This window comes from Dama dama, chromosome 29 (genome assembly GCF_033118175.1).
Source record: "Dama dama isolate Ldn47 chromosome 29, ASM3311817v1, whole genome shotgun sequence".
Classification (NCBI taxonomy): Eukaryota; Metazoa; Chordata; class Mammalia; order Artiodactyla; family Cervidae; genus Dama; species Dama dama.
In genome coordinates this window covers 48,915,240-48,940,490 of record NC_083709.1, presented here as the reverse complement: position 1 = coordinate 48,940,490, position 25,251 = coordinate 48,915,240, and the positions used below count along the sequence as shown (strand labels likewise).

Genomic DNA, 25,251 nt, shown 5'->3' with positions numbered 1-25,251 from the left:
ACTAGAAAAAAAGTGAGGCTTAAAAAGTAGGTGAAAACTAAACATGTAAGTAGTGTAAACAAATTTTTTCGTGGGTCATGATCCGCAATTTAATGGGTCACACTAGCATTAAAAAAGAAAGAGACTAGACAAGATCAGAACATATTATACCTAGGAGGAGAATTATTATTTTGAGAAGCTTTTTTTCTGTCATATGCATATACAGCATGTGTGTGTGCTTATGTATATTTAGCTGAGTAAAAAATTGCACATCTAGTTTTCTCACTGGAGATGGTTTTTTAAAAAGCTTGAAAGACATCATTATGGACCACAGAATGAAGTTTGGATGTTATTTTAAGCTGGGATAGGAGTTCAAGGAGGCACGGGAATGTTACAGGCAGAGAAACAACCTAAAGAAAGGCCTGAGGTCAGAGAGGTAACAGGAGACCATGAGAAAAGGGAGTGGCAATCAGAGCACACTGCTATAGTCAGGAAATATGATTCTGAAACATGTTCATTAGATATAATAATAGGAGGTGATCTTATTGCAAGGTGTTTCCATGTAGTGATAGCAGTATATGTCTGATTGGACAAACTGAAGAAATAACTATAGGCAGTCAGAATGAGTAAGTTTTAAATATTTTCAAAAAGTTTGGGAGCTAGGAGAATATGAGAATGGGGAGAATTGTGGCTAAGGACAGAGGTACGTGATTTCATGGAATCTTCATTAAGTCAGCCACACAGGTTGCACAGTTCTGATTGGAATCCGGGGTCAGCAGTGGCCAACAGTGTTTGAGAGGGTTGTGGTTGTGCGGTGTTCTGACTGGACAACTCCTGGCGTGCGGTTTTGTCTTTGGTCTGGCTACTGTTTAACAACGCTTGTACCTATTTTTTTTTTTTTCAGCTTGTTTCTTCAGACTTCCTGAAAATTCTGAGTTACAAATATCTTTCAATAAATTATTTGTTTTGCTTAAATAAGCCAGACTTAATTTTCGCTGCTTGAAACTAAGAACTCTGCCTTAAATAGTTTTTACATTGTGAAGTTTTTATGAAAGTCACCAAAGCCTTACATGGAAGTAACTACATTATGTGGAATCTTCAACACACTGCATTCATGTGGTACATAATCTCTGGTTGGCTAGCATGCAAAATATTTTTGAGTCTTGAAACAGATTATTTCTTGAATGCTCCAAGCCATACTGAAGGCAGAAAACAGCATAAAGAAAGAAAGCAGCCTCTCCATCTCAATTATAGAAATACCATACAACTACATCTTCTAAGCAGAGAGCATTTAAATGATAATAAGAATGCATAATTTTACCTGAAAATCCTGAGACTATTCCACTGAAAGAAAAAATATGAACTTGAAGAATATCCTTTCTAAGGTTCTTTATTAATCAAGAAGCAACAATTAGAACTGGAAATGGGACAACTGACTGGTTCAAAATCGGGAAAGGAGTACATCAAGGCTGTATATTGTCACCCTGCTTATTTAACTTATATGCAGAGCACATCATGTGAAACGCTGGGCTGAATGAAGCTCAAACTAGAATCAAGATTGCTGGGAGAAATAACAATAACCTCAGATATGCAGATCATACTACCCTAATGGCAGAAGGTGAAGAGTAACTAAAGAGCCTCTTGAGGGTGAAAAAGGAGAATGAAAAAGCTGGCTTAAAATTCAACATTCAAAAAACAAAGATCATGGCATCCAGGCCAACTACTTCATGGCAAAAAGATGGGGAAAAGGTGGAAACAGTGACACGTTTTATTTTCTTGGGCTCCAAAATCACTGTGGATGGTGACTGCAGCCATGGAATTAATAGGCACTGGCTACTTGGAAGGAAAGCTATGACAAACCTAGACAGCATATTAAAAAGCAAAGGCATCACTTTGCCAACAAAGGTCTGTGTAGTCAAAGCTATGGTTTTTCCAGTAGTCATGTACAGGTGTGAGAGCTGGACCATAAAGAAGGCTGAGCATGAAGAATTGATGCTTTTGTATTGTGGTGCTAGAGAAGACTTGAGAATTCCTTGGACAGCAAAGAAATCAAACCAGTCAATTCTAAAGGAAATCAACCCAGAATATTCATTGGAGGGACTGATGCTGAAGCTCCAATACTTTGGCCACCTGATGCAAAGAGCCAGCTCCTTGGAAAAGACCCTGATGCTGGGGAACAATGAGGGCAAAAGGAGAAGGGGGCAGCAGAGGAAGAGATGGTTAGACAGCATCAGTGACTCAAACTCTGAGAGATAGTGAAAGACAGGGGAGCCTGGTGTGCTGCAGTCTATGGGGTCACAAAGAGTAAGACATGACAGTGACGAAACAACAATCAATCAAATAAAGAGTATATGGAAAGGATAACTGGATGGCTTCAGAAAATACCCTAACTATATTATTTTCTAAAAAGGTGAGTACAATACACATGCTTGTACCTTTTGAATAAATCTACTAATTGTCAATATATCATTAATGTACCACCTCCTAAAGTATTCGGTGTCATGTTATTAGATATGATTCAGATGAGAATTCTGTGGTCAGTTTTTAAAACACTGCATTTCTTTCCTAGGGGATTTCTCAGAATCTTAAAAAAACAAACAGAAATTTAGAGTCCTCAAAAGAAGTCCATGTAGTGTTTTTCTGCTTGTGTCATCACAGAACTTTTTTAGAGAACTAACATTTTATGAAACACATTTGATAAATTCTCTGTTGAGTTTGATAAATCCATAATTTAAAGATTATGAGAATGCTTCCTACCGGTCAAGTCTTATTGCAATAGAAACCCACACAATGAAAACCTTAACATTTTAAAACACTGATCATCTCTAACCAGGGGATAATCTTCAAAGAGCAGTTGATATGAGAAAATGAAAAGTGTTTTCAAAAAATATTTCTTAATTTGGACAAGATAGAGTATGATGTCTTTATTTCTACTTTGACTAACAAGATGGAGTAAGTGGGGGAAGTGAGATTAAAAAATGGAGATGAAAGAAAAAAATTCATCACTTAAAAAAACTGATTTCTCAGTTACATCAAGAAATTTCAACTGAATGGGACTCTCTCTACATGGTATGCAATGTTTCCCAGCTAGTTTCATTACAGTAGTCTAAATTATTAGATACCATAAATTGTAAGAATCTATAGCAATGGACAAGACTATGAACCAGCCCAGTAAAAAATTCTTGGGGAAACTATTGCCAGGAAATAAGTAAATGTGTGTTCGTACAGAAGTAATGATAAATAGGAACAAGAGTGAATTAGATTACCTTCTCCCTTGAGTAAAAAGCTATTCTACTTCAACACCCAGTACTGAAAAGCAGTTTCAACTGAAATACATGTTAACTCACTGTCTCCCATTATTAATCCTGTTATGCTACCAGTAACTGTCCATAGTCACAGAGAAAAAAAGTAAACACTTTAGTGTCATCAAATTATAAGGATTACACATCTTTATAGTGATGACACATATCTGTGAGGGCTATCATCACCTCTTGAGTGAAACCCTGTTCATTATGGCTACTTGGCAAGGCTGCTGGTGACAGGAGCAACAGTGAACCAGGATTTACTAACCATGCACAGGCTGCAAGGCCATGTACTGGATGCCTGAAGGTTCATGATAAAGATCAGCATTCCGAACTTCTGGGAGAATAACTAGCAAAAAGCATTTGTTATCACACAGAAGTGGGACTCTCAATATGATCTGAGTCAGGGATCAAACACCAGCTGACTATTAATTCACTGTGGTGAAAATGAATATGGAATACTCTTTTCTAACACACATGGAAGTGTATCAAATATAAAGAGTAGAAAGACTCTAAAATGAACTTTAGCGACAAAAACTGTACATAGTTAAATGTCAGCACTGCAAAATTACAGAAAGATTGAAATAGCTTAAGCTGAAAAATTTTCTTGTTATAGTTTAAAAAGATGTTCATAGTCCTCTAGCTACTAAAATGTTGAGTGTAATTCATGGCAACACAATGTTTCTTTAGTAAAAATGAAAATGATGCTACAGAATCATTAGTCAAAAGCACTGAAATTGAAATTGTAATGAAAGGTTTTAAGGATGCATCTTCTTTATCCTGACCAAGGGTGCACGTCTGTGACATAATTAGCTGGAGCTGAGGATATAATCTGGGCCCACACAGACTGGATCAAAGCTAATTGGACTTTGCGGCAAACGAACTTGTGACCTAGACCTCATTAGCCATGATCTAACTAACTGAATTTGAGGGCCACAGAAAATACATGTTGGCACGAGATATTTACTTTGAATTATTTCTGCACTTGATGGGTCCTATAATTTTAAAGAGTCAACTTTTAGAGATGTTTTTCTAAGGTTTTGTGAATGAATGAATTCACCGATCTCATATTTACGCATATAGAAGACCCTAATATCAGTGGTGGGACAGCTTTAAAAGGTACAAGGCAATATGCAGAATTCAGAAAAAAAAATAACTAGAGAGCAAAATTGTATAACTAATGTTTAGTGAGTGTTTTCAATTTCTCAGAAGCTATACAAAACACTTTGGATAAACTATCTCCATATTTCATAAATGAAGAGAGTGAAGCAGGCTGTGTATCTTTTACAAAATCACACACTAGCAATCACCCTATTCTACTCTGGGCCAATGATAAATGACTGTGATAGATACCACAGAGTTAACTCTCTCAACACCCATTCCCACTATCCTTTTCCTTTGCTGTCACCTACCATATAGACACAAAAGCTACAAACCTGCATTCCTAGATTCCTCTGCAGCTAATTACTTTGTTACAGAGTTATGGCCAATGAGATATAAGCACAAAGGGAGCTAGGGGTTTCTGGAAAGCCTGTGTGTGTGCACACACATATTTATATGTAAGTATGTACGCATATACAATATATCCTCTTTTTCCACCTTCTTGTTGTCTTTCCATCTTCTTCTTGTCTGGAATACAGCTGTGACGGCTGTAACCAAAGCAGATTTACTACCATACCAGCAAATCTTTGCCCTGATATCCCTGAGCTGCTAATGTCAGCAACAGACTGAGAGGAAGTACGGTTGTGGATGTTTCTAAATGCTCATTTCCTGTCATCTTTCGGTAGCTTAGCACTAAGCTGGCTCAGGTGGTCTGAGTTAATCCTAATGGAAGAACAGGCTAGGGGACCTGAACTTGAGAGGCACCCACTCCTCCCTTGATAAGAAAGCCATGTTTTTTTCTACTAAATAACCAGTTAATGTTCACTACCCCTGCCTCCTAGAAATATGGAGCACTCTGTGAGGCCAGAGGTATTCTACTGGAGCAATTTCCATGGTACCGTCCAGTCTTACTAGAGGTATCTGCTGTATGCCAGCTTGTAAGATCTCTTCAATAAGGCTTATTTTATATTTGCACATAGTGCTAGTTACTTGTACAATATGCTAACTCTGGATTTTTTTTTGACAAAAATAAAAGCCCTAATTTGTTTAAATCTCTGTCACATTTTTTTGGTTTCTTAGATGATTGGTTGCAATAAAAAACATAAGGTAAAACATTATGGAATAGAGAGTGATAACGTAGCCCTCCGGTGGGGTCTGCTAAGGCATTACCTAGGATGTCTTTGAATTAGGAGAACAAACTAGGTAGGAAATGGTACTTGCTTAAACAAAGGTAGAAAACATAATGACTTTACTCTGAGGTTCTGGAAGGAAATATACTACAGACAAGGATGCAGCAACAATACAACCGCGTGACGTCCAGCAGTGTCTAGAAACTCATTTATATTCCCTGATAGCATAAAGGACCAAGTGGTAGGTATCCTCGTTTTTCTTTGGTCTAAATGCCAATAAGAGCTTAGATTTATGGTAGAGATTCCAAAAGTAGGCTCCAGAATGTCCTGGCCTTATACAACAAAGAGGTAAAGAATACTCAGTGTGTCTAATACACATGAAGTGTTATAGATTCAGCAGAGTAACAGAAATGTGCTGATCCTTGATCATGTGCCCTTCACCTAAACTGGTGTAAATAAAACAACAAAATGACAACAATTCTCATTCAGGAAGAGTTCTTAGTATGATAAATATATATAAGGATTTGTCACACCATGGTGGAACTAGGAGTCTGGGTACACTGCTATTTTTACTGTAGAGGGGATAAATAAGTTACCCGCAGAGGAAAGCCAGGGTTCATGACACAAAGGAGGATATGACATGTCAGCCTACAAAGATATTGCTATACTGGTGTAGTGGTTTGGGAACGGAAGAGAGAAGTGGAGAATGATATTCAGAGGAAACAAACCACGTGTCCAATAATACAGAGGCATGAAAGGGGAAACAGGTACAAAGTTGGTTGTTCCTAGAACAGATGGAAGATGAAGCAAGGGAGATAGGAAGGGGGAGAAAACCAAGACAGAGAGACACATTTTACTTTATAGCTAATATAGGTTCTAAAGGCGGTGGTGATGTAGGCAGATTCAGTGACCAAAAGCAATACGAAAAAAGAGACAATGAGTCAAGATCAGTGAAGAACTTTCAGTTTTGTATCATCTGTTGTAAACCGGGTCCTGTGCGAGCTGCTTCATATACTCTGCCTTAAATCCTCACAATAATCCAGTAACAGTAAGTTTATTATCCTCCCATTTCCCAGGAAAGAATAATAGAAGCACAGAATAGTTGAGTACCTTGACCATGATTATAAAACTAATAGAGAGTTAGACCAGGATTTTAAGATGTTTAGCTATAGTAAGAATAAATGCACTTTCTACATACCACACACATTTCTGCTGTTAGATTTATTGCAGTGAAACAACAACAAAAACCACCCAAAAATCCCTGCCCCTCATGGAGCTTACAGGTTGGTGTCATGGGGGTCTATAAAACCACCCAAGGAAACAGTAGGTGCAATAAGAATTAAGAATGCAGAGATTCTCAACCTAAGGCACAGCAGCCTGGGGTGGGGCAGAAGAGTCAATAAGAGAATCTGAATTCATTTCAGACCGGGAGATCTAACAGATTGCAAACAAAAACCTCTGGTAAATGAAAACAAACATGGTGACTTATAACAGTTCTTAGTACCTTTATTTATAAAAACATCCTGAATCTCACAGTGGCTGAAAAACTCTAATGAAAAAAATATACAAACTGACATTATTGTTGATGCAAAGGAGATGGAGTGAGAGTTGGGGAGGAAAGGGAAGTTCAGACAGGAAAATAAGATTTATTGAGTATCTGGCACTTTTACATAGAGTAGTAAGTACCTCATTTAATAAATGCAAAAAAAAAAAAAAAAAATAACCTCCTCCTAATCTACTAATACAGTAGATTTATATTACTTTACAGAAGACACACAAAAATTCACCTTATTGATAAAAACAAGAAGCATAGATTTTAGAAGGTATTATTATGATACAGAAATCACCAACAAGGGGGTATGTTTTTCTCAACCTAGAGAAAACCATTCATGGGTACATCAATGTAAAATTTTAAAATATTCTACGGGTGTAGAAATTTCAAAATATTTTAAAAATATTCTACAAAGGAAAATGAGCACATATTTTTAACAAACATAAACAAGGCTCAAAACATCAGTTTAAGTTCAATAATCGCACTCTGGTTAAAAAAAAAAAAAGAAATTACTGTGAAAACAAGGAGATAACTTGGGATGAGCAGAAGGTGTCAGGAAGTGCATTCGTCTTCTCTGAGCGGGGGGATGAAGACGACGTCCCCGTATAAACTTACATTGCTCCGTTGGTATAGACAGTGTCGCTTCCTTCCACGTACTGCACCTGAGCTGGATAGACATGCTGCACCTGCTGGACGGTCTGCACCTGCTGCACCTGGAAAGCAGACGTCAGACCTGATGAGAGGCGCACGTAACAGAACGGAGGCGCAGTGTCAGGTCGACTGCAAAGATTTTCCCAGGGTATCGATAAACCCAAGAATGTTTCATACTGAAAACTGTTAGGTTCATGCTAACTTCAGCATAAGTATGTGCTGGGTCCAAAGGTCCAAATCAAATGTAGCATTTATGCTGAGTAAATTCTGTAACGTTATTGCAAGTATGTATATACACACTTCAGGTGTTTAGAGTGAAAATTCTGAAAGCTCTGCACTTATTTTGATGGTTGATGAAATTCTCTTCAACCTGGCTTGTGAATGCTACGTTTATTTTTTAATTAAAGAATTCACAGTGGAAAAGTTCAGATACTTATATGTAGAAAAAAATACTATAATAAACCCCATGTACTCATCATCCAACATAAATAACTGTCACCAAATCTTTCTCTTCAGCCCCTCAGAGGATTATTTAAAAGCAAGTGTAGAACTTACAGCATTTCACTGGTAATATTTTATTTTTTCTTAAGAGAAAGGAGCTACTGTTAACATGAATACAATACTAACATCATAAATAAAACATTAACAGTTCCTTAATATCATATAAAACCCCATGATTGTTCAAATGTCTCTAATTAATCCAATGTTTTCTTAAAAGTTGGCTTGCTCAAATCAGATCCAAACAAGGTCTACCCGTTACATTTGGTTGATATTTCCTTTCTTTCTCTTTTAGTCTCTAATAGTTTCCCATCCTTTTTATATTTTACTGTTAGTTATTTGTGACTGAAAAAACTAGATCAGTTATCTACTAGAATTTCTAGAATGCTAAATTTGCCTAATAGCATCCCTGAGATGTCATGTAATAAATTCCTCTATCTTCTATATTTCCTACAAATGAGTAGTTAGATCAGGGACCCTGACTGATCAGGGATTCAATTTTTAAAAAGCTGTGTACTACTACATCATATAAGCTGCCATTGAATAGCTGATTGTCTTTCATTGTGCAGTATTTTTGATCAAGAGCTTCAGGTGTTGTCAGCTGGTTTCACTGGTTACAATGTTTCCTATCTATGTTTACCTGAGGATATAGCTAGTCACTTATAACCATTTTCTGTAGCGATTACTTTTATTAATAAAAGGCTTCAAACTTGTAGTAATCTGATTCTGCTATTATCTCTTCATTTATGAATAGAATTCTATGAAAGAATTCTTCTTATTAGTATTTGATTACTCTGAATTAAGATTTGTACAGGAAGAATAGGATAAATGCATGATTTCACTATTTATTGGTACTCAGAATAATGATTTTATTCCCCTAGCTCCCTCCCCAAGGTGACCAGTGTTGCTTTCAGTTTGATCTTGCTTGTATCCTTTAAGATTTTTAGCTTTTGAACATATATATATATATGAAGAGATATATATATATATGTAACACAGCAATCGTTTTTCCCCTACAATTGTCCTACCTTTGACTAATGGTAGTGCCTTCATGGGGGCTTCCCTGGTGGCTCAGTCAGTAAAGAATCCACAATGCAGGAGACCTGGGTTCGATCCCTGGGTTGGGAAGATACCCTAGAGGAGGGCATGGCAAACCACTCGAGTATTCTTGCCTGGAGAATCCCCATGGACAGAGAAGCCTGGTGGGCTACAGTCCATGAGGTCGCAAAGATTTGGACACGACTGAGCGACTAAGCACAGCACAGACACACAGCAATGCTTTCATGACCACAGTAATCTTTCTTAATTCTTAGATCTATCCTAGATCTGAAATCAACCATTTTTTAAAATCCCTGGGTCTTCTGTTTTAGTTGTAATATAAATATGTAAAAACTGCTTGGGAAAGCAATTAGCCAACAGGCAAACTATTTGACACCTTTGTGATTTCTTCTACAGAAATATTCACCATATGAAGAGTTGCTGTACAATATTATTTTTAAAAATACAGCTTATAAGAATAAGAAGGAAAAGCCTTAATGACTGCAAAAGTGGAGCAATTAAATATAGAAGATCATTCTATAGAATATATGGTTGATGATAAAAGAATAAATTAAGATTAATATATACTATATATAGCAGGATCTCTAAGACATATTCTAAGTGAAAACGTTGCTGAAAAATACTTAACAGTGCATGCTCAGTCGCTCAGTTGTGTCCAACTCTTTGCAACCCCATGAACTGTAGCCCACCAGGCTCCTATCTCTAGGGGATTTTCTAGGCAAGAACACCAGAGTGACTTGTCATTTCCTTCTCCAGAGACTTACAATGTAACTTGATTTACATATATATCTGCATATATGGGCACATGTGCATACAAATGTGCTTGAATATATAAAGGAAGATAGAAGGATGCACACTAAATTTCTAAAAATGGTTACTTTGCTGAGTGACATTAAATGAGATGGGAGAGAAGAAATGACTAACAGCCTTTATGAATTCATATCTGTATTTTTATATCAAATATATATCTCAATATATGAAAGGATTTTCACTTCTGGCCACGATGGAGTAAATACTATTGGAAATGCCCTCCCCCTGTAAACAAGTAGAAAAGTGGACAAAATGTGTAAAACAATATTTTCCGTCATTTGACAAAAAGGCACCATGCGATTCTGTTCCTTAACAGAAGGAAAAGAAACACAGTGAACCCTATGATGATCTTGGAGACCAGGATGCAGAATGTAGAGCAGGAATGGAGAAGCCAAGAAGAGCATCGTGACCTCACTGAGGTGAGATACTGAATTTAGGGAAGACTGATTCACCTGAAGCTTGAGGACAGTATCAGAAAGGAGGTTAAGTAGAGAAATGGATCCAGAAATGTTCATAGAGATCCCCTTGATGCCGAATACTAAGCTGCACATGTGTAGGGGACAGAGAGATGTTCAAGTTCTGACCACCCATAGTGTCATGACCTTATTGAACAGCTAGGACATTCTGCAGAAACACCAGAGGGCAGAGCCATAGTATTGATAAAAGGACTAAACTACGTCTAGAATAAAACTACTTTGTGTGTGTGCTAAGTTGCTTCAGTCGTGTCTGACTCTTGCAACCCTATCGACCATAGCCTACTAGGCTTCTGTGTCCATGGGATTCTCCAGGGAAGAAAACTGGAGTGGGTCGCCATGCCCTCCTCTGGGGATCTTCTCGACCTAGGGATTGAACCTGCATCTCCTATGTCTCAAAAACTACTTTAGGTCCATCCTAATAAATCTAAAATAAAAGCTTTGATAATATCCACAAGTAACTGCCTATATGGAACTAAATTTAACACTTGTAAAGGAAGATATCAAAATCCAGACATATAAAACCATAAGAATCACAGTGTCCAGCGTTCAAAAAAAAAATTATGACATATGAAGAAGCAGGAAAATGTGATCGCTAATGAGGAAGAAAATCATCAATAGAAATAAATCTAGAAATGAAAGATATGAAGTGGCAGAGAGACGTTAAAACAACTATTCTAAATAGACTTGAGATTCAAAGGAAAATGCAAACATGGTAAGAAAGAAAGAAGCTATGATGAACTGAGTCAAATTTGTGGAGTTGAAAAATACAGTATCTGAAATGAAAAATTTGCTCAATGGAATGGAGAGATTACATAATGCAGAAGAAAAGACAGGTTAAGATGAAAACCAAGCAATAAAAACTATTTGCAGAACAGAAAAAAAGAAATAATGAAGAACAGAAAATCAGTGAAAAATGGAAAAATATCAAGTAGTCTAAACAATGTAACTATAGTCCCAGAAGAGGAAGAACAGAAAATATATTTGAAGGAAGAGCGGTATAAACTTACAATTTTATTAAAACTATGAACACAGATCTAAGAAGTTTAATATACAAGACAATGTATAGACGAATGAAAACCACAGTAAAGTGCACTATAATTAAAGTGCTAAAGAAGAAAAATTCCTAAGCAGATAGAAAACAGATACATTGTATACAAGGCAACAGGTATTAAAATGACTGAAAACTTACCAGTCAAAAAATACAAGCCTAAGATAATCAAATAGCATGTATTTAATGCAGTGAGAGAAAAACTTCAGTCAAGAATCCCATAACCAGTAAAATATTCTTCAAAAATGAAGAGGAAATCCTTTCTTAGACAAAAACTAAGATCATTCATTCTGCTCTAGCAGACCTCCAGTGAAGGGAACCACAAAAGAGAGTTTTGGACTAAAGAAAAACAATTTCAGATGGAAAATGGGACTTACACAAGAAATGAGGAGCACTAGATGGTAAATTTGTAGATAAGGGGCTTTTTGATTATTCTCTCATCTTTTAATTTCTGTAAAAGACAACCACCTGTGCAAAGTAAAAATAACAATATGTATATAATAGGGCTTATCACATATGTAGAAATAAAATGTAAGTATGACAAAAATAGCACAAAAGAAACCATACTCAATTTAAATCTTGATTGTCATAATGGGTAAAAATGTAAACTCTAACTATATGCTTTCCACCAGAACACATTTTAAATATACAAAGACAGGTTAAAAATAAAAGGGTATAAAAAGACAGTCTTTGGCAAACACCAATCACAAGAAAGAATGGCGAAGTTAACATCAGAGTAGACTTCAAGACAACCAATACTACCAAAGAAAAAGACGGAAATTTAACCAAAAAATTATCAAGAATAAACAATACATCCTATGTGTCTTTGCATCTAAGAACAGTTTCAAAATAACATGAAGCAAAAACTGAAAGAATTGAATGTTAACTAGTTTCCTTTGTGGAGGCCAATATGGAATGGTTGCAAATTCAGTTAATTTGGAAATAGGAGAACTCATTTTAGGTCTTTATGCTGACACTTGCTGTTTATATATTGGGAGAGTCAATTCGCTTTTTAAACTAATTTCTTTGTGTGTAAAGAAAAACTATATCTACTCTGTCAAAAAGAATTTTTGTGAGAATCCGAAACTACTAAATATAAACACAAAGCATGTCATAGGCATATATAATAATTATAATACATTTTGAATAATGAGAGACATTATTAAATACTTTGAAATAAGAATCTTGTCTTCTACATCTGTGTAATTTTCATCTTTATATTCCACTTGGTTTTAGCCATAAATATGTACAATAAATGTTCATCTCGAGTTCCTTCAAATCATGAGATTCTATAATTGAAGTAGAAATGAAACTCAAAGTGTCATGAACCTTGGAAAAGAATTCTGAGTAGATGCTGGCTAACTCATCTAACACATCAATACATAAATATGGCTCTTGATTACACTGAGACTTAACTGCACAGTGTAAAAATAGGGCATAATTCTTTGCATTATCTACCAAGTTAAGGAACTGATGAAGTAAATAGAAGACCCATTTACTTAAACAGAAATAGAAAAACACTAAAAATAATAAATTATAGCATATATTGGAGGTAACACAATTTTCCTTATTATCCAGACTAATCAAAAACTAGACTGAAGAGGCCTTGAAACAAATTAGTGATGAGAAATGGAATTGCCTATAGTTTGATAAAGTATTTTTTCAAGGTCTAATGACAGTGAAGGAAGTAAAAGAGGAGTAAAAAAAGCAGAAAAAGAAAGAAGAAAGGGAAAAATAACTACCTTATGTCTGTACGTTTCATTTCACCAATGAAAAATTAAGGTCCTTTTAATTTTTAGTTGAGGGTTATTTGACTGTCTTTCCTTTGTTGGGGAGGGGAAAGTGGAGCTCTATCATTAGTTAAAGGTCACTGGAGAGGTGCAGAAATGCTCCTTTCCTATCTCAAAATTATTCAGATGTAGGAAGAGAGATATATCTACAAAATAACTCTATTGAGACTTATAAATCCAGTCATAGGATGGAAATGCACATGTAGACCATTTTGTATATTTTGATACATTTCCCAAATGTATCCCAACACCTTTATACTATATATATTGCACAATAATTAAATAACACCTGTACCTAGCAAAGGAAATGCCCAGTGACTATTTGTGCAGTTTGTAATATCTTCTAAATGTGAACATGTATTCATTTTTTAAAAAAACACCAAGAAATGCTCATGATTCCAAAGTGAACTGATATGATTACTTTTAATGCCCTTTAATGTGTCATTAAAGACCAAAGGTAAAATTTTAAAAGGAAGTTGCATGCTATTTTCTTTTTCTTAATTAACTGTGATCTCAAATGTGTTCAAATATTAATTTAATCCATCTTTTTGTTAAATATTAATTTCTGTTCAAATATTTACTAAATTGCTATCTTTTGTAAGTTCATTTTCTATTTTATTTGCTAATCACAGTGCAGGGACTGTTCAGGTCAGCAATGCTGAAAGAAAGGAAAACTAGCATCCTGTAGGCACGTTATTACTATTACCAGTAGCAGTATTTTCCATCCATCTTTGTGAAATCTATAAACTGTCACATTTTACTGCCTACCCTACCCAAGTCCTCAGGGGAAAGGAAGATGATTTAAAAAACTCTACAGCAAATTAATTTTCTCTTAATTTTATTGTATTTCCAAGATAAATTCTCAGAAGTGTTTCCAAAGAGGATGAACAAATAATTTTCACCACTTGAACTTTAATAAACAACAAATTGGTAAAAATATGAACTGAAAAGAGATGGAATTAACAGAAATAAATCAACAATTTCTACAATTAATTGTTTATTTAATAAAAATGACCTTGGGTTAATTTTTAAAAGGCTACATAATACATATCAGAATGTTGGTGGGAATGAAGTCAAACCATAACATTCTGTACAAGAAATTCATCCATTTTTTGTCAACTGGAGGAAAAAAAAATCCTCCAAATATAAATATATGTAACAATGTATATACATTTATACACTAGATGAATTAAGCAAATTAATACTCTTCCTAATACACACTTAAATGGAAGCACCTCATTACTATTCAAATGTAGTATGACAAATGCCTTTGCTTATTTCACTGCATTTTTATAATTCTTATTGTTTATAAAAAGAAGTGAATACCATAACAAACTACATACCACAGGAAAATGTGCTGGTTCAACAGAATCAATTAGTATATTTTGAGGACAAATTTATACAATATGTTGTTTTGGATGTGCTTCAAGAAAAATAAAATGAATCACACTTCAAGACAGTAATCCTTTTCAATAGTAAATGAAATCATTTATAATTGTTAAGCTTATTAGTCAGTTAAGAATAATACTAGTCTCTGTAAAAATGTCTTTATAATGTCAAGATATTCATTGCCTTTCTTGTATAAAAGCATTCCTTACACATGTGGCTGGCACCAAACATCTAACTTTAGTATTGAGAACTGTCAAAAACTGCATTAAGATGACTTTAACAAACCCACAAGAGATACCAAAGAGCTCTGAGAAGATTAAAAACAGAGGATATTAGAACAGCTATGTTAGAGACTGCTATGTGGCTGACCAAAAGTGAAGCAGAACGGAAAAGATCAACACTGGAACAGCTATTAATAAAAGGGCAGAGGGGAAGGAAGACATCCAGAGTAGCAGCAGAGAGTTAATTAGAAAAGCCACCTTGTGAGAAAACAGAAAGAACTAATTCAATAATTCTGGATGACAAAAACTGTAGGGAATTGAGGGACTGTGGAAAGATAGTCAAAAAGTTCAATGACTACAGCGTTAGAACTGCCTCAAAAAGATGCAACAACAAAAGATTGTAAGGGGAATTTCTTTACAAGCACGGTTATGGGAACAGAAATAAAAAACCTAAAACCACTGTCTTCAGTCTTTGTTAAAATTAAAATGAAATTACATATTACAGAGGTGTTTAAGAAATCTTGCCAGGAAAGAATCCCAGAAATATTTTGAATGTTCAAAGTTCATTTGCAGGTACCGGATGGTTATATGTCTTGATCACAAGATCATGGTGAACAAAAAGAATGGTTAAGTGACAGAACAGGTTAAAAAATTATTACTTAAAATTCTCCTTATGTTTGCAGAGAACAAGAAGTTTGCCTAGATCTTTACTGTTAATTTACCAAGTTCTTCCTGGGATATTCAATGATAACTATAACATTCCTGTTTTATCTTCTAAGACTGGTAGCCCTCCACTTCAAAGAATGTGATGAACATGAACTGTTGGAAAATAGGATATTGTTTATTTAAATGACAGAGTTCATTTTATGCAGAAAATGGAATCTGTTCATTTACATTGTAAAAATTTAAATAGGATACTCACTCTTCCTGTGTTAATTGACTCTCACTTAAAAACTATGTAGCACTTTTTTTTTCCAGAAACACTCAGATTTTTGGATATATTTTACTTACAGCAGACTCTATGTAAATAAATGATGCTTCTAGCACATTCAGATCCAACAAACATCACGAAGCCTGCTTCTTCAATAGGACTAGAGGTAAACAAATATATAGGAATTATTTACTGAAAGTATATGATTGTTACAGGCAACTAAAAGTTATTATGAAAATTACTGTTATACTTGGACTTCAAATACAGTCATATGAAAGCTAATAATACAGTGCTAAGTAAGGTCCTGGCTCACTTTCTTATACTTCTGATCACATGAAAATGAGAGAATCAATGGGGAGTGAATTATTTCAATAAATCACCTCAACTGCTTACCATCCATCTCCCCAAAATACCGAATTAGCTTCACAGAACAGAAGTAACCTGATAAAGGTGAAGCAAGTTCCCGAGGACAAGAGTGGAAGTGTTTCTGGGAGCAGGGATGTGGCTAAGAGAAGATTTAGCTTATAAGGATTTCTCAATAACAAATTGGATAGATATTTCATAAAATACATAAACCTACTTTTGTGAATCAAAAAGAACAAAGGAACAACTACTTCCTACAAGCGAGAAACATTTTCTGTCATGATTAAACACTAAGCATTATTTCCCTTGGGGCCCAGCAAGACAGACCAATAAGATCCTACTAAACTAAGTAATAATTTTTAGGGAAAGAAATTTAGTAAATAACACTCTGGTGACCTGATGGGGCAAATGAGCTCAGTATACCAATCTCACTGCCATATTAGAAGAAGACTTTGGAATGGGAGGCTACTCCAGTCTTTCTAGTAAAAAGTCAATCTACTATAGAATCTATAGAAACTTAGAATATCAATAAATGTAAGCAGCACATCAGAAAATCTAACTCTGCACAAAATACATTTCACAACTTGAGACTCACCATTAAAATAAAAATTTTGAATGTATTCCATGGTGAGATTGATTGCATAGGTGCAAACTCATATGTGCACCCAGTGTCTATGGTAATAAAGTATATTTACAAGATAGGACAGATGTTGATTCCCTTTGGGTGGAGTACACGAAATTAACAGAATGAATTATTAAACTTAAGTGTCAGCATACAAAGCACTGTAACCTAAAAGAGAAGAATTCCTTAGTTATATATGATTGTTAAACTAGCACTGAAAATATTAATAGTGACATGCGATATTTTTTTATTTGTTCTTCACAAATATTCTAAGATGAATTAAATGGTAGGCATTTTTGCCCCCATTTTATAAATGGAGATACAACATATAGTGACAACCCAAAGTCTGCCATTGTTTCCGCATCTATTTGTCATGAAATGATGGGATCAGATGACATGATCTTAGTTTTCTGAATGTTGAGTTTTAAGCCAACTTGTTCACTCTCCTCTTCAACTTTCATCAAGAGGCTCTTTAGCTCCTCTTCACATCTGACATAAGGGTGGTATCATCTGCATATCTGAGGTTATTGATATTTTTCCTGGCAATCTTGATTCCAGCTTGTGCTTCATCCAGCCCAGCATTTCTCATTATGTACTCTGCATATAAGTTAAATAAGCAGGGTGACAGCATACAACCTTGACGTACTCCTTTTCCTATTTGGAACCAGTCTGTTGTTCCATGTCCAGTTCTAACTGTTGCTTCCTGACCTGCATACAGATTTCTTAGGAGGCAGGCCAGGTGGTCTGGTATGCCCATCTGTTTAGGAATTTTCCACAGTTTGTTGTGATCCACACTGTCAAAGGCTTTAGCATAGTCAATAAAGCAGAAGTAGATGTTTTTCTGGAACTCTCTTGCTTTTTTGATGATCCAGTGGATGTTGGCAATTTGATCTCTGGTTCTTCTGCCTTTTCTAAAACCAGCTTAAACATTTGGAAGTTCAAGGTTCATGTATGGTTGAAGCCTGGCTTGGAAAATTTTGAGCATTACTTTACTAGCATGTGAGATGAGTACAACTGTGTGGTAGCCTGAACATTCTTTGGCATTGCCTCACTTTGGGATTGGAATGAAAACTGACCTTTTCCAGTCCTGTGGCCAGTACTGCGTTTTCCAAACTTGCTGGCATTTTGAGTGCAGCACTTTCACAGCATCATCTTTTATGATTTGAAATAGTTCAACTGGAATTCCATCAGCTCCACTAGCTTTGTTCATAGCGATGCTTCCTAAGGCCCACTTGACTTCACATTCCAGGATGTCTGGCCCTACGTGAGTGATCACACCATCGTGATTATCTGGGTCGTGAAGATCTTTTATGTATAGTTCTTCTGTGTATTCTTGCCACCTCTTCTTAATATCTTCTGCTTCTGTTAGGTCCATACAATTTCTGTCCTTTATTGTGCCCATCTTTACATGAAATGTTCCCTTGGTATCTCAAATTTTCTTGAAGAGATCTCTAGTCTTTCCCATTCTATTGTTTTCCTGTATTTCTTTGCACTGATCACTGAGGAATGCTTTCTTATCTCTGCTTGTTATTCTTTGGAACTCTGCATTCAAATGGGTGTAACTTTCCTTTTCTCCTTTGCTTTTCCCTTCTCTTCTTTTTACAGCTATTTGTAAGGCCTCTTCAGACAGCCATTTACCTTTTTTGCATAACGTTTTCTTGCAGATGGTCTTGATCACTGCCTCCTGTACCATGTCAGGATCCTCCATCCATAGTTTCATCAGGAACTCTATCAGATCTAGTCCCTTGAATCTATTTGTCACTTGCACTGTATAATCATAAGGGATTTGATTTGGGTCATACCTGAATGGTCTAGTGGTCCCTACTTTCTTCAATTTAATTCTGAATTTGGCAATAACAAGTTCATGACGACAGTCGGCTCCCATTTTTTTCTTTTTTTTTTTTTTTTTTTTGCTGTTTGTATGGAGCTTCCCCACCTTGAGCTGCAAAGAATATAATCAGATTTCAGTATTAATCATCTGGTGATGTCTACGTGTAGAGTGTTCTCTTGTGTTGTTGGAAGAGGGTGTTTGCTATGACCAGTGCGTTCTCTTTACAAAACTCTGTTAGCTTTTGCCCTGTTTCATTTTGTACTCCCAGGCCAAATTTGCCTGTTACTTCAGGTGTTTCTTGACTTCCTACTTTTGCATTCCAGTCCCCTATAATGAAAAGGACATCTTTTTTGGATGTTAGTTCTAGAAGGTCTTGGAGGTCTTCATAGAACCATTCAACTTCAGCTTCTTCAACATTACTGGTGGGGCATAGACTTGGATTATTATGATATTGAATGGTTTGCCTTGGAAACGAACAGAGCTCATTCTGTTGTTTTTGAGATTGCATCCAAGTACTGCATTTCAGACTCTTTTGTTTACTATGATGGCTACTCCATTTCTTCTAAGGAATTCTTGCCCACAGTAGTAGATGTAATGGTCATCTGAGTTAAGTTCATCCATTCCAGTCTTTACCACCTCTGATTCTGGAAATTAGGCTCCAGTGTTGGATGTTGTTCAGCAAAAGCATTTAGCCAAATCATATAATATTTCACTTCATGTAGCACAGATGGTAAAGAATCTGCCTGAAATGCAGGAGACCTGGGTTCGATCCCTGGGTTGGGAAGATCTCCTGGAGAAGGAAATGGCTACCAACTCCAGTATTCTTGCCTGGAGAATCCCATGGACGGAGGAGCCTGGTGGGCTACAGTCCACAGGGTGAAAAGAGTAGGACACAACTGAGCAACTAACACACACACACACAGCTTTATGTTTATCTTCCATTTATGTCAAAGGACATATTTTTTTTCACTTTAGGTAGAAAAATAATGTTCTCTGTATTAAATTAATGTAAGTAGTTTTATAGAAAACTAGTACATAAAAATATAGTGGATTCTGGAAAAAATAAAAATCCATTAAACAGTCTGAAAAAGACTGAAACTTGAAAATATTATACTACATATCAAACACAATAAATCATACTCTTAATAATGACCACCAAAAGGCTTTCTAATTTAGAGAACTTTACATTTCACACAGACTGTAATCAATTAGTTGCTTCGTTGTATCAACTTATTACTTACATAAATTCCTAAATGAGTATACAGTAGTCATAATACTACCATAGCAAGAGTCAAGTTAGTTTTGAAGGAAATTTGGTGTATCACCTACTTTTTAGCAATATTTCATTTATTCTAATACTATTACAATAGAAGTAATATATTAATACAGTTGCATAAGATTCAAACAAAAAGAATAATCAGAGTAAAACGTGACTGTTTGTGTTCAAGTCACTCAGTCCTGTCTGACTCTTTCCGACTCTATGGACTGCAGCCCACCAGGCTCCTCCCGCTTCATGCTCACACTCCCAGCTATTCCTGTTCCTGGACATAATGACTAACCAACTGTAAGACAAAATGCATTCCTCCGACAGTTCAGTTCAGTTCAGTTCAGTTGCTCAGTCGTGTCTGACTCTTCGACCCCATAGACTGCAGCATGCCAGGCTTCTGTGTCCATCACCAACTCCTGGAGCTTGCTGCTGCTGCTAAGTCGCTTCAGTCATGTCTGACTCTGTGCGACCCCATAGACGGCAGCCCAGCAAGCTCCCCCGTCCCTCAGATTCTCCAGGCAAGAACACTGGAGTGGGTTGCCATTTCCTTCTCCAATGCATAAAAGTGAAAAGTGAAAGTGAAATCACTCAGTCGTATCCGACTCTTAGCGATCCCATGAACTGCAGCCTACCAGGCTTCTCTGCCTATGGGATTTTCCAGGCAAGAGTATTGGAGTGGGGTGCCATTGCCTTCTCCCTCCTGGAGCTTACTCAAACTCAATCCATTGAGTCAGTGATGCCATCAGACCATCTAATCCTCTGTCATCCCCTTCTCCTTCTGTCTTCAATCTTTTCCAGCATCAGGGTCTTTTGCAATGAGTCAATTATTTGCATCAAGTGGCCAAAGTATTAGAGCTTCAGCTTCAGCATCAGTCCTTCCAATGAATATTCAGGACTGATTTCACTTAGGATTGACTGGTTTGATCTCCTTGCAGTCCAAGGGACTCTCTCAAGAGTTCTTTCCAAAAACCACAGTTCAAAAGCATCAATTCTTTGGTGCTCAGCCTTCTTTATGGTCCAACTCCTCATCCACACATGACTACTTGAAAACCCACAGCTTTGACTAGATGGACCTACCTTTGTTGGCAAATTAATGTCTCTGCTTCTTAATATGCTGTCTAGGTTGGTCATAGCTTTTCTTGCAAGGAGCAAGCATCTTTTAATTTCATGGCAAGCATCTTGTAATTTAGTGATTTAGGAGCCCAAGAAAATAAAATCTGTAACTGTTCCCATTGTTTCCCCATCTATTTGTCATGAAGTGATGGGACTAGATGCCATGATTTTAGTTTTTTGAATGTTGAGTCTTAAGCCAACTTTTTCACTCTCCTCTTTCACTTTCATCAAGAGGCTCTTTAGTTCCTCTTCACTTTCTGCCATAAGGGTGCTGTCATCTGCATCTCTGAGGTTATTGATATTTCTCCCGGCAATCTTGATTCCAGCTTGTGCTTCATCCAGCCCAGCATTTCACATGTGTACTCTGCATATAAGTTAAATAAGCAGGGTGACAAAATACAGCCTTGATGTACTCCTTTCCTGATTTCAAACCAGTCTGCTGTTTCATGTACAGTTCTAACTGTTGCTTCTTGACATGCATACAGATTTCTCAGGAGGCAGGTAAGGTGGTCTGGTATTCCCATCTCTTTAAGAATTTTCCACAGTTTGTGACCTACACAGTCAACAGCTGTGGCATAGTCAATAAAGCAGAAGTAGATGTTTTTCTGGAACTTTCTTGCTTTTTCTATGATCCAATGGATGTTGGCAATTTGATTCTGGCCTCTACTTTTCCTAAATCCAGCTTGAACATCTGGAAGTTCTTGGTTCATGTACTACTGAAGCCTGGCTTGGAGAATTTTGAGCATTACTTTGCTAGTGTGTGGGATGAGTGCAATTGTGTGGTAGTCTGAACATTCTTTTGCCTTGCTTTTTTTGGGATTGTAATGAAAACTGACCCTTTCCAGTCCTGTGGCCACTGCTGAGTTTTCCAAATTTGCTGGCATATTGAGTGCAGCACTTTAACAGCATCATCTTTTAGGATCTGAAATAGCTCAGCTGGAATTCCATCATCTCCACTAGCTTTGTTCATAGTGTTCCTCTAACATCCTACCAGTAAATTCACCTTCATGTATGTTTTTTTCTTCATACTAGCCAGGAAAGTTAACACTATTTGCTACAAGAGACAGCTCTCAAATGTCTGTGCTTTAAATCCTATTACCTACCTACAGAGGGTACAAGGAGCCCAAGATCCACATGCTCACTTTAGAGACCCTGATTAACAAAGCTCTTCCATTCTGTACCTGTGTGACCTTGATGTAGCTTTAGAGGAGCTAAGAGACTATAGAGGTGGCATTATGTCTCCTAAATACCTTGACTCACACATAATACATGCCACTTTTGCTCACAACCCACTATCCAGAAATATGCCATAGGGCCCAACCTAAACATAAGGGAAAATACAGTGCTGAACTCATATATCTGATACAATAACATTTTGTTCAATAGTACATCTATGAATCAGGTGAAAGAGAATATGTTTTCCTGCTACATACTTGTCTTCATCTTAATGATATATTCAGAGCTCTTTTCAAGTATAGTATGTATGTATGCGTACGTGCACATACAACTATTTTTTATTGGTTTCACAGTACCTATAGCACAGCTAAATCACTTAACCATTCCACTACTGATGAATATTCAGGCTACTTTTTCTCTATTATAAAAAATACTATAAAAAAAGAATACAACTAACTTTTAATCAAACATTTTATGGCGTCGATCCTGTCCATATGTTTACTGGCCATTACGTTCTCATGTTTTGTGAACAGCCTATTCATATCCTATGTCCATTTAGCTATTGTACTCTTTTCCCTTAATGATTTACAGAATCTTGTTAATAAACATGATGAAATTTTTATTCCAATGAACTTGATATTTTTTCCTTCAACTTTACTTATGGTGTTTGTTAACTATTACTTGGCAAAATATATCAATGTTTTTTCTATAAATCTTGTGATATTTTATATTCTACATAAGATGATCTTCCTCCTTTTAAGATTATGAAAAAATATTCTCCAGCTTTTGTTTCTATTGATTATGAAGTTTTAAAACTGATTAGTTCTAGAATATATTTTGGGTTTTAAGACAAAGGTATATCTTTATATTTTCTAAACAGATAACCAATTTTTTCTCAACATCATTGCAATATTTGCATCAATGTATTTATTGCATTATCTGTTTTTCTTATTTGAAAGAGTATATTTATCATAAACTAAGTTCTCATTTGTACTTGGATTTGTTTATTTACTCCTGGTCTGTTACCATTCAGTTTTTATTACTATATCTTTGTAGCATTTTATAAGGTTAGTAGAACAAGTCCTCCATGGCTATTCTTGTGTATATTCTTTTCCATTAACTTTAAGATTAACCTTGTAAATTTTAAGAAAACACTGATGGATGTTTTGGTTGGACTACGTTGAACTGTGCATTTGTTTGGGAAAGAAATGAATTCTGCATAATATGAAGTCTATCCATCCAGAAACACAGTAATCTTACCACATATCCTTTGTAGATAAAAAAATCTCATTTTTAAATTTAGGCCTCTTTAATGTCCTTTCATATGTGAGTTATAAGCTTCACCCTAACTCACTAGTTATGAGCACCTATTATGAAGCTTGAGGCTATTTTTCAAAGTGATGTGGTAGGCAGATTTCTGAAAATCTCTCAGATTCCAAACCTGCATCCCTGTAATCTATGAAAGTGATGAGAGATATCTACCATGATTGTGTTACATAGCACAATTGAAGTTAAAATTGAGACTGACTTAGCCTCAAACTATTGCACAACTGCATTCATCTCACACACTAGCAAAGTAATGCTCAAAATTCTCTAAGTCAGGCTTCAGTACGTCAAGGCTGTATTTTGTCACCCTGCTTATTTAACTTATATGCAGAGTACACATGCGAAATGCCTGGCTGGATGAAGCACAAGTTGGAATCAAGATTGCGGGGAGAAATATCAATAACCTCAGATATGCAGATGACACCACCCTTATGGCAGAAAACAAAGAGGAACTAAAGAGCCTCTTTAAGAAAGTGAAAGAGTAGAGTGAAAAAGTTGGCTTAAAGCTCAACATTCAGAAAACTAAGATCACGGCATCTGGTCCCATCACTTCATGGCAAATAGATGGGGAAACAATGGAAACAGTTACAGATTTTATTTTCTTAGGCTCCAAAATCACTGCAGATGGTGACTGTAGTCATGAAATTAAAAGATGCTTGCTCCTTGGAAGAAAAGGTATGACCACCCTAGATAGCATATTAAAAAGCAGAGACATTATTTTGCCAACAAAGTCCGTCTACTCAAAGCTATGGATTTTCCAGTAATCATGTATGGATGTGAGAGTTGGACTATAAAGAAGGCTGAACACCAAAGAATTGATGCTTTTGAACTGTGGTGTTGGAGAAGACTCTTGAGAGTCCCTTGGACTGCAAGGAGATCCAACCAGTCCATCCTAAAGGAATTTCGTCCTGACTGTTCATTGGAAGGACTGATGCTGAACTTGAAACTTCAATACTTTGGCCACCTGATGTGAAGAACTGACTCATTCGAAAAGACCCTGATGCTGGGAAAGATTGAAGGCGGGAGGAGAAGGGGATGATGGACGATATGATGGTTGGATGGCATCACTTGACTGAATGGACATGAGTTTGAGTAAACTCCAGGAGTTGGTGATGGGCAAGGAAACCTGGCATGCTGCAGTCCATGGGGTCACAAAGAGTCGGCCACGACTGAGCAACTGAAGTGAAGTGAAATGAACAACCTGAATGAGTTTGAAAATGAATTAATCCTCGGACCACTACCAAAAACACTGGTGTGACAGACACTTTAATATCCGTCCTGTGAGACGTAAAACAGAGAACCCAGTTGCATCCACTCAGATTTTGACTTACAGAAATTATGAGATAATAAATGGGTGTTGTTTTCAGCCACTAAGTTTTTTGTAATCTGTTACACAGCAATAGGAAACTAATCCAGATAGACTCCAAAGCAATTGTTATTACTACTTTCCACCTCCATAAGGTTTCAAGATTCCCAGGGATAAGGAAATACATTCAGAATCACTTCCCCCTTCCTCCCCTGTATTTCCACTAATACTCCTTAATTAAGCCATATATGCCAACCAAAATCTTTAATTTCCTGTTAAATGTTAAGTTTGGGGGAGTAAAATGCTATCT

General features: G+C 36.3%; 1 protein-coding gene across 1 annotated transcript in view; it reads right to left on the bottom strand.

Annotated features, from left to right (window-relative positions):
- RFX3 (regulatory factor X3) overlaps positions 1-25,251 on the bottom strand; it is a 308,381-nt gene that overhangs the window by 115,195 nt on the left and 167,935 nt on the right. The window contains exon 4 of the mRNA XM_061132931.1: positions 7,680-7,777. Within this exon, the coding sequence (XP_060988914.1) occupies positions 7,680-7,777 (98 nt within the window). The remainder of the gene's footprint in view (positions 1-7,679; positions 7,778-25,251) is intronic.